The 16592-nt window shown below is 35.5% G+C and overlaps 1 protein-coding gene across 1 annotated transcript in view; it reads right to left on the bottom strand.

Annotated features, from left to right (window-relative positions):
- LOC128016480 (PH domain leucine-rich repeat-containing protein phosphatase 2) overlaps nucleotides 1–16176 on the bottom strand; it is a 53689-nt gene extending 37513 nt beyond the window's left edge. Inside the window, exons 1-3 of the mRNA XM_052601007.1 lie at nucleotides 15843–16176; nucleotides 12024–12301; nucleotides 7465–7598 (exon numbers count right to left, since the gene is read on the bottom strand). Coding sequence (XP_052456967.1) covers nucleotides 7465–7598; nucleotides 12024–12301; nucleotides 15843–16028 — 598 coding nt within the window. The 5' untranslated portion in view covers nucleotides 16029–16176. The remainder of the gene's footprint in view (nucleotides 1–7464; nucleotides 7599–12023; nucleotides 12302–15842) is intronic.
- Nucleotides 16177–16592: the final 416 nt, after the last annotated feature.

The raw sequence follows: 16592 nt of genomic DNA, 5'->3' as shown, positions 1-16592 counted from the left end.
TTCTGCTTGGATTGGCTTCAAAGAGTTTGGCCGCCATCAAAGAACAAAGTCTAGAAATGATCAGACTCCTGGAGAGTTCAGAAATAACATCGCCCGTATAGAGATGAATGGGTGCGCTTGTTTAACCCATATAACACTGGGGGCACCACTAAGGGCGGAAGTACAGGTTTACTACGGAATAATAATAAACATTTAACACAAGTGACAGACTTTCTGAGGCATTTTTATCAGGACAGAGGGGAACACTGACCCTGTTTAAGCAAAAAAGCACAGTGGGCTTAAACATGAAGAGTCAAACTAATAATAAAAATGTCAAGGGTAAAGACTGTACAACTGCTTTCCTGAGGGACTCAAACCTCCATGACCGCTCTAGTTATGAATAATGAGACACATCCACTTTATTCCCCTTTTTACGAGTCGTCCAGCTTTTTTATGCCATGACGCAATGCATGCAACGGAAACCTGAAAAAATACCAGCAGCCATTACTATACACATTAATGTGACAAGTTAAAAATACACGCGTTAACACTAGTAGGTGTTGCTGTTACTTCCTATTTCCCGCAAATGCATCAATTGCAATTTCAATGCATTCATTTATTCACCGCAAAAGGCTGATCTCAATAACAAAGAGAGAACAGATACATTCACTACATTATTAACAAGCTCAGTTCTTGCCAAATGGGTTAAATGCTCTCTCTGATTAGCACTCATCAGACCACAGATTCAACTAAATAAAGTGCCATAATGTACCATCACAAGTTTTGGGACATCATGCAAACACCATGGAATATAGTAATAAAACAGCAATTATGACATAAAAAAATATTTTTGTTACAGTAAGTAGCCTAACAGTTAAACAATAACTTTTTAAGGAAAGACATCAAATGTCTTGATCAATCAAACTAACATCAAACTAAATTAATAATTATTATATTAATTATAATAATGTTTTCGTTAACTGAAATAAAGCTAAAATAAAATAAGTCAAAAAATTTAAACTTAAAAAACAGAGACTTCAATTATATTGAAATGTTGCATTGAAATAAATTTTGAAGCACTAAAACTACAAATTTATTAAAATAAAGCTAAATATGAAATTTACTAAAGCTGAAAATAAATAAAAGCTTTTTTTTTTTTTTTAAGCAAACTAAAAAACTAACAAAAAGGGCAATGCACATAACATTAAGCTAAAATTAAAAAGAAAACTAAACATAAAAAAAGCTCTTTTTTAAAAAAAAGTGCCCCTATTCTGCCATGTTTTTAGGTTCCTTATTGTTTTGGGAGACTCCTGCAATAAGTTTACATGCATGCAAGGTCTAAAAATGCTTTAGTTTACTCAAAATATGCATTTAATATCACCTCAACCAATGGATTCCATTCCAGGAGGGACTTTTGAGCAAAAAAAAGGAGTACTGAACTACACGGAAACACCCGAGCATGCAGGACCAGACCTGACCTCAGGGCCTGTTTCTGCCTTCAGTGTCTCTTGAGTCAGCAAGGAGTGATGTTCACTCCCTCAGACTGTTCCATGACCACAGCACCATTTCTTCAATGCGAGAGAAAACGGAGGAAACTGGCTAATGTGTTTGAGGAAAAATATGCTGCAGTCAAAGAGTATAAATAAGCTCTTCAGAAGAATAAAGCACATCTGTGCAAAAGAATACAGCATTTCAAGGTGAAAAATATCATTTGAGTTTTATTTAAACTTTGAGTTTGATGTCAAGTAACTTTTTTTTTAACAGTAAAAAAAAAAGAAGAAAAAAAAGATACCAAGCAGCAGTAAAAAAAAACGCTCTAGACTTTCTAACGTGAGAGTTAATATATGATATAACAAAAAACTCCAGTCATAATGAAGTAATAAGAATGAAGGAGTGTAAATACTAGTATTTAATGAACAAGGGCTGGGTATTAGAACAGATTTTATGATTTGATTTTGATTAAAAAGCTCTCAATTTGTTTTGATTTGATACTGATTCACTCCGAAATATAAAAAAAATGTGTTGTTTGAAAAAACTAAACTAACGCTGTAAACTACAGAAGGAACCCTGTCCGTTGGTGCATTACCATAATATTAAAAGGTTAAAATTAACAGCCTAAGCTATTAAATTCAACTGCTAATTCCACCAATGTCAACCGAACTTCAAAACGTAAGTTCTATTGCTGCCCTAAACTTTTTATGTGTAACTAACTTGTAACATGTAATGTTGCTTTCGTCAATGAAAATGATGACTAAATATTGATGCAACGAACCTTGTGACTAAAAACCAACACCATTTGACTAAAATGAGACAAGACGCATGTAAAAGCTGGTCATGTGATGATGACTATAATTAAAAGTATATTGCAATATTGTTGACGAATAAAAATGAGACCAAATCTGGTTTATAAAATAAACAATATGCTAAAATGTCTCTTATTTTTGTTGAACATAGTCATGGATAATTCTGACTAAATAAAAAAAAAAAAAAATAAAGTATAAATGTGATTAAAACTAATAAAAACTAAAATGACAGCTTCACACAAAGACTAGACTAAAACTCAAATTAAAACAGGCCGCCAAAAACAACTCTAGTAGTAAGTTGAAGTTTATCTTTCAACACACATCCTCATTCATTCACCTTTATTTTGTACTATAACTAGTTGTAAACAGGGAAAAAATGATCAGTTCGTGTGCCGTTTGAACTGAGGTTGATACAGTGAGCGGTCAAGCCACATTAAAAAGCAACAAAACCACATGTATTGATTGATGTTTGTGATAAAAACTCACATTATTTGAAATCTGACACCGTTTCTTATTGAAAGTTGCAGCACAAAGCTTACTGCGATTATTGAACAAGATGCGCATTACAAATAATGTTAAGTCACTTTTAACTAAAACAAATAGACTAAAAGATTGATATTGGTCGGTTAAAATGAAGATTGATTAAAACAAGGAGATCGATATTTCAACACACTCATGACAATTCGTAACTATTTTGGTGAATTGGTGGCTAATTCGCATTAACTCGTGAGATCTTGCTTGTTCATTTCCAAGTGATCCACTTACGCCCCACTGATGGTTGTTTAATGGTGTTTTCAAAGTAATCACATTTTTCCTTTTGGTGGTTCTTTTAAGAACTGATCACTGAAAGACTTTTTGTGGATCCAAAAATGGTTTTTCTATAGGATTGCTATGGAAAACCCCTTTGGAGTCTTTGCTTTGAGCAACTTTTGTCCACATTACCAAAGACACAGCATCTTTTACTGAAGTCCACTCACTGAGTGTTTGTCCATAGCTCTTCACACACTCTGAACTGGCTCTGGATGTGTAGTTTTCCCCACAAGTTAACAAAACGAGCAGCCAAATCTCACAGGGTCTGGGCAGCAACTAAGCCACTGGCCTGAACTCAATGGGAGGACAGCAATCTCTCTCTTTCTCTCTTCCTTAATCTATCCTGGCAAAATAGAGTCAAAAAGTGCACAGAATCCAGCAGCCACTCGACTGCGGTTTCCTTTAATTAGTCATCAATCACCATTCCTGAAATCAGATGTTTCCTAGATACCGAGGCATAGCTTTAAACTTTTATGACATCATCTACAGTAAGACATTTTACAACATCATCGATAGGATGCGACATGATCAGGATTATATTGCTATTAACTCTCATTTCTCTTCATCTTCTGGGATTCTCACATTGGTTCAACAAGGATGTGAATGTGTTTACGAGCACATGCACACACTCACTCACCCTCCCAATTAACACACACAATATGAATGCATATATATAACACATCACTATAATATCATTTTAAAAGAATCACTGAAACTGGAGCTTTCCATTTTTTTGCAGCTACGCTGTACCTTGAACCGTCTGCTGGGAACAATTACAAAACAACACACCTTACAAAAGATAAAAACACCACGTTCATCACGACAGCGGACAGGAGATGAACACAATGCAAACATGCACACTAATTTGCTGTTAACAGCAACATACAACATAAGTTTATTTTGTTGTTGGCTAAACAAAGAGATAAAATGAATATTTATGACCCTTTTCTGAAACTGGTCAGGCTGGATCGTGACTGACGCCTCAAACTGACTCTTTGATTCTCTGTCTTCTACAAGATGAGATTCAAAAGGCATACAAACCAATCGAAAGGCACAAAATCAGCTTTCCCCAGGCTGCAGCTCGGTTTTCTTTTCACTCACTTTTTATTCTGGTATAAAACATGATGCAAATCAAATTAAACACAATGGCTACTTTACAGTAGAATTATATGCCGTGTAATTGCACTCTTTCAGAGGTACATGTCCTTATGAAAATATACACTTGAGAATACTTTTAATATGGAAATAATATACTTTAAATGAATGTACTTAAGTGCCAATTGGATGTAAATTTGTTTTTCAAAGTCAATGGTGAACCATCCTTTTAAGTGCATGTTAATTGAAATAGCACTTCCATCTTTAGAAGTAATTTCATAATTCTATTGCATTTCAAAAATGGTTAAAGTACTGCTGATATACTGAAAATACGGACAAGCATTTATGGTAAAAACAAAACATACTTAATGTCTTTTGAAACTTGTGTGTCATCAATTAAAATGTTTTTTTTTATTACACATTTATAAAGATGAAATTGTAACTGAGTTCATTTTAAAACATACAAAAGTAATATTGAATAACACTTTTTAAAAGTGTACTTAAGTCTGTTAAGAAACAGTCATAAAAGTGTCCTCTCTTTAAGTGCACTTAATTTGCAATTTATTTCATATATAATTATACTTAAATTAGTTTAGAAACATGAATGTGTACTCTCCAAGTACACTTAAGTGGTCTTTTATTTTATTAATATTATATTACCTACAAGTACGGTTTAAAAAGAAATAAATAAACTATACACACACACACACACACACACACACACTTTTAAGATTTGATTTATACTACAAGTGCACATTTAACACAATAAAACACGTTTTTACATGTGATATACTCAAATAACACAGATTTTCAACCAAATCAGATGAGAAAAATAATGCATTTAAAAATTTAATCTGGACCCGAAATCTGGAAATTACGGGGCCGTAAATATTATTATTAAATAATAACACTAGTTAAGGAGACACAAATGTGTGAGTAAAAGCATACAGCACCTGCAGGTGTGCAGATGTTATTATTATCACAAATAGAGTTAGATTTATTCTCATCCACTGCATCATCTGCCCTATTTCAAAAGCAGTGTGTTTTGCGATACCCCAGAAGCCTTGTGAAGTAAAATAATAACAAGTGAATATCAATAGTTGGAGTCAGTAGATCAATGCAACAATGAGATTAACACACTATACGACACTGATTGTCTTCCTCACCTCCGAGATGTCGGGACGGTTTTAGGACCGCGAACACGCAGCACTCGATTCCACTAAGTCTTAACTGTCCCCTCAGTCACAGTGGACAAATGAGGAGGATGCAGGTCATCCGTTCAGACTTGGTGGCCATTTATCAGGCGGACCTGTGGGACTGTATACAGGACCTGAGGATGAGGAATGGTACGTCTCCGTTCCCCTGCCGCCCTGACAGATGGGCATTTACTCACTGCCCCGGACCAAGGGGAGCCATTGCTTAAATACACTCAGGAAGGACAGGGTGGAGGACACTTCCATATGCAGGGAATTTTCAGTGCGGTTCATGAATGCTTCCCATTATGTAATAATGCATTATTGTTGCTCGTGCTTAAGGTTTGGGATCTGAAACAGTGTTATTTTAGTATTTTAGATTTCGATTTCGAGAGAGAGAGAGAGATACACAGGTATATATTTCTACTTGGCTTTAATTTACTTTATTTCAGTTTTTGTACTTCAACCTAAATTATTTTTATAAACATTTTATATAACATTCCATTTTTAGACAGCATTTTAAGTTGCACTTTTTCCCATTCAAAGTAAAAATAAACGTCTTGGTATCTACGGTATATAGTTTTTGGTATTATAATCATTCCTTTTATTCATTATTGACCCATATGTGTATGTTATGGTGTGTGCGTGTTATTATTATAGACAAAATAACGGTAAATTGAAACAGTGGTTAAGTGTATAGATTCATTATTCATACTTTCTCTCATGAAAGTTAATATGATGTATTATTACCATGCATAGCCGGATCATTCCCCTGGTCATGGGGACATGGTGCAAAAATGCCACTAAATTGGACAAAAATGCACCTGCACGAACAAATGGTCAGACAGACAAAACAAATCAATTATGTCTGTCGCTAACAAAGTGTAAATGAATAGACAGTGTCGATTGTGGCATCAAATTAAGATCTGCCCCATATTTCATCTTTGATGTTTTTACAGTGCTGCGCATTTCAACCAATCACACACGATTCTGTTGAGCTCATGAATGCAACGGCCAATCAGAGGCATTCAGATGAGTCATCGCTGTTTCGCGAAACAAAGTGCAGGTGCACGTACAATGTAAGTAAGAGATTCATTTCACAGTGTTTACAGCTTCAGTGATTATAACGATGTTTTTTTTTCTTGAGAGTGCTCAAACTCGTAAAGTTAGTGATAATGTCACTTTTTATATATAATTTATTCGCTGTTCGAATAACCGTAAAGGAAATGTTATATAGCCTAATGACCAATTTTTAATGTTTTTATTAAACTGTAGTTATGTTAGATACAAATTCAGTCCCTTTAAACATATTTTATTGGCCTACATGACACCCACGTCTGGTTGTTGCCCAAAAATTAGGGTTTATGATGTTTAATACGTTTGGATGCTTTTAGCCTTCCCCTTAAGTTGGTTCACCCTCCTCCTATGTTACCAAAACGTTATCTGGATATGATACTACAATAATACCTTGTTTGTGGACATGCCATGGTATTATTTATTATTACATTGATACAAATGCATTGTGGTACTGCCACAATACTTTTTGTTGGAAGGAGGAAAAACAGATTTTGCTGATGCTTTTTTTCTCAACCTGGTTCTGAAATCTCAAACATCATCATGAAGAGGTTTGTACATGATGCACGCTGGAACAAAAGCATAATTGGCATCCTTTGTGTGACTGAAGAGAAAGAGCCAGAATCAGACACAATTCCCTCAAAACTGATGTTGACACACACTAATGCCTCGAGAAAAAGCCCATTATTCATTCTACAGCTTTCAGGCCAAAGAGAGAAGAGGGAAAAGGGGTCGTATACGCAAACACTGATTCGTGTCGTGCAGTAGGGTTCGACTACACCCAGTCGCACTGAGAACGACAGGCAGAAAGGATGCACAAGCTTCCCTCTCGAGCGGATACTGAACAACACAACAGCTCTGGAGGACTCAAAGAGTTTGCTCTGTAAAGCCAGCAAACTGTTCGCAGAGCTCTGGGATTTTGGCTCGGTCAATAGAGCTGGCAGCGGCAGCATTCAGACTGAAAGCGGCTCACAGGGGCATACGCCAGCCTCCCACGGCCCACAACTCACCACTGAAGAAGCGGATCATGCAGCTGAGGTCTGAGTTGGCGGCTTCCTGCTGGACACGGAGCGGGTCTTCATAGCCCATAGCAGTCAGGTAGTCATAGACCATCTGAAGAGGACGCTCGGAGGGGTCCAGCCTCCTACAGACAGAGAGAGACCAGAGTCAGAGCGGAGCACAAACTGAAACACAAACAAATGACAATTCAGATAGCGATGCATACATACATTACCTGGGGTCAGATTCACAAAGCATTCTAAAGGAATAGTTCACGCAAAAATGGCATTTGCTGAAAATGTACTCTCCCTCAGGTCATCCAAGATGCAGAGGAGAATCAGAAATGTAGCATTGCGTCACTTGCTCACCAATAGATGCTCTGCAGTGAATGGGTGCCGTCAGAATGAGAGTCTAAACAGCTGATAAAAAAAAATCACAATAATCCACAAGACATGTTTAACTTCAAACCATTGGTTTCTAGCTGAACTATGAATCCTCTATCTATTATATTCTTTCTCTAGTGGAAAAGTTGTCCCGTTTGGATTGGGAGATAAATATGCACAGATCAAGAACTTTACAAGCGAAAACAGCTCTGAACAAATACAATGATGAATTTTGAAGGGAGAGACAACAGTGGATAAATTTATTATTTTTCACTGGAGGACGCATTATTATGGACAATGGTTTGATGTTTAAAAATCTTAATTTACCCGTAACATTTGTACCAGGAACTTTTTTCCCATGAACTTTTTCCCCCCCAGACCTGTTGTTTTCTTCGTTTCCACCGAGGTGTAAAGTACAGGGAAGATTAGGCAAATAGTCTGGTGACGTAGGCCTGCGCGCGTTTCTCAATACAAAGTACACTGATTTGGACGTGCATCCTCGGTAGTTAGTTCAGACTTTGTGCATTCGATTCGGGAATGTGATGTTCGCGACGACGATCCGAATAAATGCTGCGTGAACTCAACCAATCAGGATGTTTAAAAAGTCCCAAAGTCCCACCCCCGAAAGTTCCGTAACTTGGAAAAAGTACCACCTCGCCAGCAGGGACTTTCTGAGGGCATTTTTTCATTCACTTTATTTAGTTCCTGGTTCCTGCGGTGGAAAAACACCAAGTACCAGGCCATAGTCCCTAGTTCCTGGGTAAAGTTACTGCGGTGGAAACGCGGCTTTATAGACTGGAGTGCTGTGGATTATTGTGATGTTTTTATCAGCTGTTTAGACTCTCATTCTGACGGCACCCATTCACCGCAGAGCATCAACTGGTGAGCAAGTGATGCAAGGCTACATTTCTGATGAAGAAACTAACTCATCTACATCTTTTTGATGGCTCGAGGATAAGTACATTTTCACCAAATTTTAATTTATGTGTGAACTATTCCTTTAAGAAATTTCTAAATATCTAAGAAGATGGATTATATCAACAGCAAATATTCCTTACTTGTTGCATACATACAAACACACACACACACACACACACACACACACACACACACACACAGATATGTTTTTCTTAAATACTTGATTGGTCGGCAGTATAAACAAGTATAGCCAGCCTGGAGTTTTAAAACACACACACACAGACACACACACACACTCTTTAAATCATAATTACGTTTCCCCAAATTATTTAGTCTTAGCCAATAATTTTTACAGTCTCTGTACATAACCAATGGGTCATCAATATTTTTAGTCAATTTCCCAGATTTGCATTTAGAAACACTTAAGCCATAAAACCCCATTTTTGACGAGTTATGGACAGACTGGTACACATTATGGAAAACGGTTTCAGAGGCAGCACGATAATATTCAGTAATCAAGCACTGAACACTGGGCCTCCACAGGACCCTGTGCTCGTATCCCAGCTCTGAACAAGCGTGACAACACACAGGTGTTTCGATTTAAGATCAGACTCTGTAACAGAGTTGGGTGTTTTCAGATAATACATCCCAATCCACAGGGATCTTGTCTCGTCCAACTCGAGATCTCAACATTCATTAAAGAGCTGAAGCAGAAGCACCCTGAGCTCATGACGTCTGACAGTACTCTCCGCAGTCTTTCTCTCCCTGATTAAATCGTCATCTCATTCCACCGCTCTAATCCTGTTAAGAGATCCTCGTGGCGCTCTGATGCAGACAGGTCAGCGAACGCTGCAATCTGTGACCCACAGCCTGGCACTGCATGAGTGTAGACCGGTCAGGTGTCCTCGTGTTGAAGCACTGCACCTTCAGCAGAAGCCCAATTCAGCAGACCATTATTACTGAAGAGCTGCACCATTATTATCCTAATTATTATAATTATTCATATTCAATTTATTAAATAATAATAAATTCATTATTATAATTATGCTGAAAAAAATCTGTATTTAATAATAATAATAATAATAATAATAATAATAACAATAATAATTATATTATTATTATTATTATTATTATTATAAATAAATAAATAATAATTGTATTATAATTATTGTGGTGGATGTAAATTTGCTTTAAAATAAAAAATACTATTATAATAATAATAAATTATTATTTTATTAATAATAAAAATAAATTACTTAAATATTTTCTTGTATAATAAAGATTTGTTAAAGATAAAACAACAAATATTATTTCTGTTAGTAGTAGTAGTAAATTATTTAATAAAAATATAACAGTTTAATAAATAGAAACAAAATGAGAAATATGTTTAATTTCTCTGTAAAATACACAAACTACAAAAAAAAATAACAATGTAATAATAATAATATTTATTTTATACAAATATAAAAATTACAAAACAAAATGAATAAGAAATACTGTTGTAATGACGCTGTAAAATAAGAAAGTATGTTTATTTCATTAAATCACAGCCGTTTCAACAGATAAATGTCATTAAGCCATATCGTGATTAATCATGCAGCCTGACTCTGCGGTCGCCCGGCTTTGCTCTTTGCTTTGAGAGGCAGAGTGCAGCTGACACGGACACTTTAGCGATTTTAGACACACACCAGCAGATGTACCTGTGAGCTGCTCTAATGTGCAGCCTCCTCACAGCTAACTCAGCTTAGCCTCCTGGCTTTACCTCGGCTCAGAGCTGGACTGCTTCCTGCTAAATAATGTGACTTCAGCCATCTCAGCCACAACACAGTCAGTCCCAGAAGGGCAGAGAGAGAGAGAGCATGACTTGCTTCTCTCTCTTTTGTCAAACACACCTTCAAAACCACCACAGACACTGCAGACGGCGGACACTACACACACACACACACACACAGACAGAGGAAAGCACAAGCCCTCCTCGAGAGCAAGGGAGTGTTGCAAACGCCTGCATATTCTGGTGTCTTGCTCCTGTGCACTTATCGTTAGCAGATGCTAAGACACAATTACTAATGTGCAGTTTTTTCTTTTTTTTTTGGAAATCAGGATTTTAAAGGGATAGGTCACTCCAAAATGTAAACTCTTGTTCGTTTTACATTCAAACATGAAGAAATCAAGACAGTATTACAGTTATACTGAAAAAAAAAAAAAAAAAAACATTTACAGTGAAATCATTCTAAAAATCACACTAAAAATATTTTGACTTAAAAATAAAAAATAAATCACATATTGATATATGCACGCTTCAAAAAATGTATATTAAAAAAAAAGTACTTATTACAGAAATAAAATACTTTAAAAAGAATATACTTAAGTGTAAATTGAATAAAATTGTGGATGCTTCTTTGCATAATAACTGCAATTAAATTAAATTGTAGTTAGCTAGTTCGCTTTAGAGTGTTTTTAACCAACTTTATATTTTATTTCATAATTACTTATTTTGGTTATACTGTACTTCTAAATGCAGTGACAATCTTTTATGGTAATTATACTAAAATATATTTTAACGTCATTTCTATTGAAACCTCCATTAACCTTAAATATAATATTGAACAACATGCCATAGTTAAAATTTTGCATACTTTACATGTGCTTTAGTATGTAAGCTATCAAAATAAGTGTAGTCCATGACATTAAGATTATTAAAATGTTTATAAAAAAAAAAAAAACAATACTTAAATTTTTTACAACTTTTTAAACGTGCACTTAAGAGTCTTAAGCAACACTTAAGTCATTAAAGTGTGTTTAAGTACACTCAAGGGCCCATTTATGCCATAAATACTACATCAATCACAAATTCGGTTTAATAAAAAATATACTTTGATTCGAAGTACACTACAAATGCATGTTCAATATAATTAAGTGCACTTATTTTTAAAAAGTGTAAACTCTCACACACCCATCGAGCCATCAGGCCATCCTTACGCTCAAACCATGAGTTAAGATGAACAAGTTTATAAAGGATCATCTCCATTTAAAATATAAAGAGATGCTGAAGGAATAACGGTACAATTCAAGTAAGCAGGCATAAGTAAGAAATAAGGGTCTGATATTCACCTTGTCCTTTCAGATAAACACCCTGACCTGTGCGTGTGTGTGTGTGTGTGTGTGTGTGTCCACAGTGTGAGTCAGATGAGGATAATTTTCGGGACAAGACCTCGTCTAGCCAGAAAATTAGAGCTGGGTGACCGAGCATCTATCTCTGTGTCTGTTACCTGATTAGGTCTCCGTGCAGCTGCAGATAGAGACCCTGCACGTCTCTCTGGGCGCACAGCTCCTCGGCGGTGGTGTTGGTGGAGCAGAGCACCAGCTTCAGGTCCGGCTGGGTGCTGGTGGAGGTCTGGGGGCCCGAGGCTGGAGGCAGTGGCTCCGAGGCCCCGTACAGACACACACAGCCTCGCTGAGCGTCGCCCTTCAGCCAGTCTCGCTCTCGAGAGCCGAAGCGTGTCTTCCTCGTCACACAGCCTCGACTGCCGTTCCTCTTCATGTTACGCTGCGGAGAAGAGTCTGGATTAGATCATTAGAAATTATGGCCTTCTAGAAATAAGGCCAAATTAAGTGTTTTCCAGTCCAAATCAGTCGTTGGAAATCATGCTTTGGTAACCACAAGCCAGTGGCTGTCGGGACTCCACCCTGCAACACAGAGTCTGTCTCAGAGACACCAGGGTTTGTTTTCGCTTGCAGAAAACTACGCCGGTGCAAATATTTACCCAGGGCACAAATGCCCTGCAGAGATGTGCGAGTCGAGACCACTTCGGAGACGATATGTCATTAGTACGGCTGGTGAAATCATTTTCTGATGATGCTCTGACCAATACTTACTGGCATCAGCAGCTGTGGTGTCTAAAATAACACTGGACCTTTTGTTGCAAGGACCAAAAAATAAATAAATATATTTGACCTTCTTTTGGGTTCCACAGAATAAAGAAAGTAAGTCATACAGGTTTAGAACAACGGGTTCAATAATAATTATGATAATAATATGTTTATTTATTTATGCATGTATGTATGTCATCTTGGTTTGGAACAACCGGTTCATTAATAAAAAAATTATAATAAATAAAAATATTATAATAAATAAATAAAATGATGATAATAATAGTTGTTTAAAACTTGATTTTTTTTTCTCAAATAAAAATAAATCAATTAATTAATTACTTTAAATAAAATAATTATTACTATTTTGTTCCATAGAAAAAAGTCAAACAAGTTCAAAAACAAACTTTCAAATAATAATAATAAGCAGAAGAATAACAAAATATTATTACTATTATTATTATTATTATTATTAGTTATCAAACCTCATAATTGTTCCAAACCTGTATGACATTCTTTCTTCTTTTAAAAATAAAATAAATAAATATTATAATATAATAAAATACAGTAAATTAAAATAAATAAATACATTTAAAATACAGTACAATATAATAGAATTAATACACACATTAATAGCGTCTGCAACTTTTTATGAAAGAATAAATCAAATGTATTTTATAATCCAAACAATTACAGCAACAAAGATCATCACAGACTCATCATTACAAACCTTTCTAATCACATACTCAACCGGACAGAGAGCTTTTATGACTTAATTGACTCAACTATTTATAAACCTTTTGTGCATTTTTGTTTATCTATTTGATTAATGTTTTGGAATAATATCTATGAACAAAAGATAATAGCTAAATCACCTCTGATTTCTACTTATTTAAATAATTTTGTACAAATAATAATAAGCATAAAGACCTTTAAACTAAACGTCTTTTAAGAACAAGCTAACTTAGCATTAATCATCTTTCTAATCAAATGCGTCAGCATTATCATCTGTCTCTATCTAGGGCTCACTGTACATATGATATAAATAGTAATATATTAATAATGACATATCTGACATTTATTAATATTGATAAATGAAAACATTGCATTAGATCCTAAAGCTGTGAATAATGAAAATTAAAAATAAAGAAAAAGAGTAACTAGATAAGATAAGAGCACAGTGATCTAATAATATGGGGGAGCATTGTTAGTTCATCAAGGTAACTGCTTATTCATTCACAAGCAGGAGGAAGCAACTGACATCTAATTGTGTTCTGATTATCTATTACAATGGCTGAACATAATGATAGGAATATTTCCTGTAGGCGTATTATGTGAGGTGTTTTGTGAAGATAATGGCCGTGGCATTTTCAGTTCACACACAAGGCATTCCTGCGTTCATTAACATCTAGATACAGTGCGTTTCAATATATGGCAAGCTGTTTTAATGTCTATTTAATTTTATAAGAACTATTTTAATGTGTTTTTAGTATTTATTAAGTAATCCATTGTTAACTAATATCTTTTTCAATTTTAGTTTTCAGCAATTTGATTATTTTTTTTTTAAATATGTGGAGGTGCAAAGTCTCAATTTAGCAAAATAAAAAACGACATAAAAAAAAGTTATTTTGTCTTTTATATGGTCTCTTTTTTTGGTCATATAATTTTACATTTTGTATATATTTAATATATATAATTTTATTATATATATATATATATATATATATATATATATATATATATATATATATATATATATATATATATATATATATATATATATATAAATTATTATCAATTCATTATTAATATCCATCCATCCATCTATCTATCTATCTATATATATGCACACACATATATGTATTTTATTTAATTACAAAATAAATGTAAATCAAAATAATCCATATTGTGATTCTTTTAAACTATAAGACATATTTTTATGTACAGTAAACAAATTAATAATAATAAAAATAAAAACATAATTGTTATGCCAGCACCCCTTTAGGGGGGCAAAGGCACCAATAAACAGTACCATATTATTCATAATTACTTCTAGTCTTTGAAATATGGTTGAAGTGTACTTTCCAATGTACCAAGTAGCATTTCTGGGGAACTATAATATACTTTAATGTCATTCCCATTGAAACTTGTATGTCATGTATTTTTACATATATTTGTAATTACATATTTGTAGTGAAAAATATTGTCCATTTAAAATATTTACTTTAAATGTAATATCTCATAACAGAACTTTGCATGTGTTTTAGTATGCTAGATATCAACACATCAAAATAAATATGTTTCTGTAAAGAATGATAAAGTATTAAAACAATGATGTAAAATGTTCTTTAAAGTCTGCTCTTCATACTTTTCTGGGCCTTGACAGTGTAATTTACTTGACAGCGTATGGGACAGTCACAAGCCTCTCGGTTTTCATCCTAAATATCTTATATTGTGTTCTGAAGATAAACAAAGCTTTTACGGGTTTGGAACGACATGGGATAAATTGCAAAATTTTCATTTTGGGATGGAGTATCCCTTTAAGTGTACTTACAAGTGTTAAGAAACATGAATTCGTGCTCCAAGTACTCTTATCTGCAAGTACAGTTTGAAAAGTAGAAACGCACCAGTTTGTGATTTGAACGACTCTGACAGAATCACAGCAGTATTGAATGTAGACCTTCAGTTTTAAGGGTTATATGTTAAAGCGGCTTGCCATACTCAAGACGCGTTTTTAAAACTAGACAACTTTTTTCAGCTGACATGCAATGTCACCAGTGCTCAGGGAGCGAGTGGCTAAAAAAATGGAGACGAGACGCAATGACCATCTGACCCCGGTGTATTCAGAGACAAAAATAGCAATTACAAAATAACCAGAACGCCAACTAACAGGCGTTACACTGGAACTGTTCTAGCCCACAAACTAATAGAGAGAAGCGACATGAAGTGAATACAGTTAGATGTCTTCATGATCCATCTAGTATCACAGGCTGTGTCACAACACCGAATGAACCGCCTACACGGCCAGCAGCATCGGGCATCATATCAGCTCTCAAGTGTGCTGTCCTGGAGCCTGCTAGGTTTAGTAACACGGCGGCGCGTGGAAGTGTTAAACAGATAATTGCTGATGCAGTTCACAGATTCACACGGTGCTACTTTGGCCCTGCTGCTTAACAGCAACACTGCGACCTAAACGCAGCTGGATCTGGTAACGTTACCTTTAAAACGCGTATTCCCGTTGCTCCTCGGGCTGTCGGTGCGGGGGCTCGGTCCGATCCTGCTCCGTGCAGCACCGGGATCACCGGCGCTCCGCTGCCCGCCTGGACATCCTCCACACCGGCTGCACTTCTCCGCTCCGTGTCGGTGCTCTGGAGCGACCGCGCTGTGCTTTCCTCGTCCTTCATTTCGCCTACATTTGACGTCTTTCAGCACAGAAATCCAGATGTAAGATAACAACTTGCGAAAGATAAATTCCGGTACAGAAGGCGGTAGAAAAATCCCATTCTGATTTGATGAGACGCCATAGTGTGACTGAAGCGCACGGCTGTCAAATAAACCCAATTAATAAACATGAAGGGGCGGAGCTAATTATTATTTATAGACACCGCCCATTTCCTACAGATCCGTTGCTGAATTATTCATAAGCATACTTGATCTAAAACTGGTGGTTTGACAGGGGTCGCTGATTTTTATCAATCTCATTTCATTCAGAATTAAATACTGGTTGAACATTTACTGTGTATGCAGCTCTCCAGAAAAAAAAAAAAAAAAAAAATCGACCACTTCCTTTAGGTAACCAAAAGGGTTTCTGATAAAAATAAAAATGGCACTTCCTCCATCAGCAGTCTGTAAATCTAGTGAGAGTCTCTCTTATCAAGAATCTCTGACCTCTGGCACCTAAAAACTGGAATGACTCGCTCTTCTTGTGCAATGTGTTTTGAAACAGTTAAACTTTAAACTGAACATAC

Source organism: Carassius gibelio, chromosome A7 (assembly GCF_023724105.1).
Source record: "Carassius gibelio isolate Cgi1373 ecotype wild population from Czech Republic chromosome A7, carGib1.2-hapl.c, whole genome shotgun sequence".
NCBI classification, from domain to species: Eukaryota; Metazoa; Chordata; class Actinopteri; order Cypriniformes; family Cyprinidae; genus Carassius; species Carassius gibelio.
This window is presented reverse-complemented; position numbering and strand designations above follow the sequence as displayed.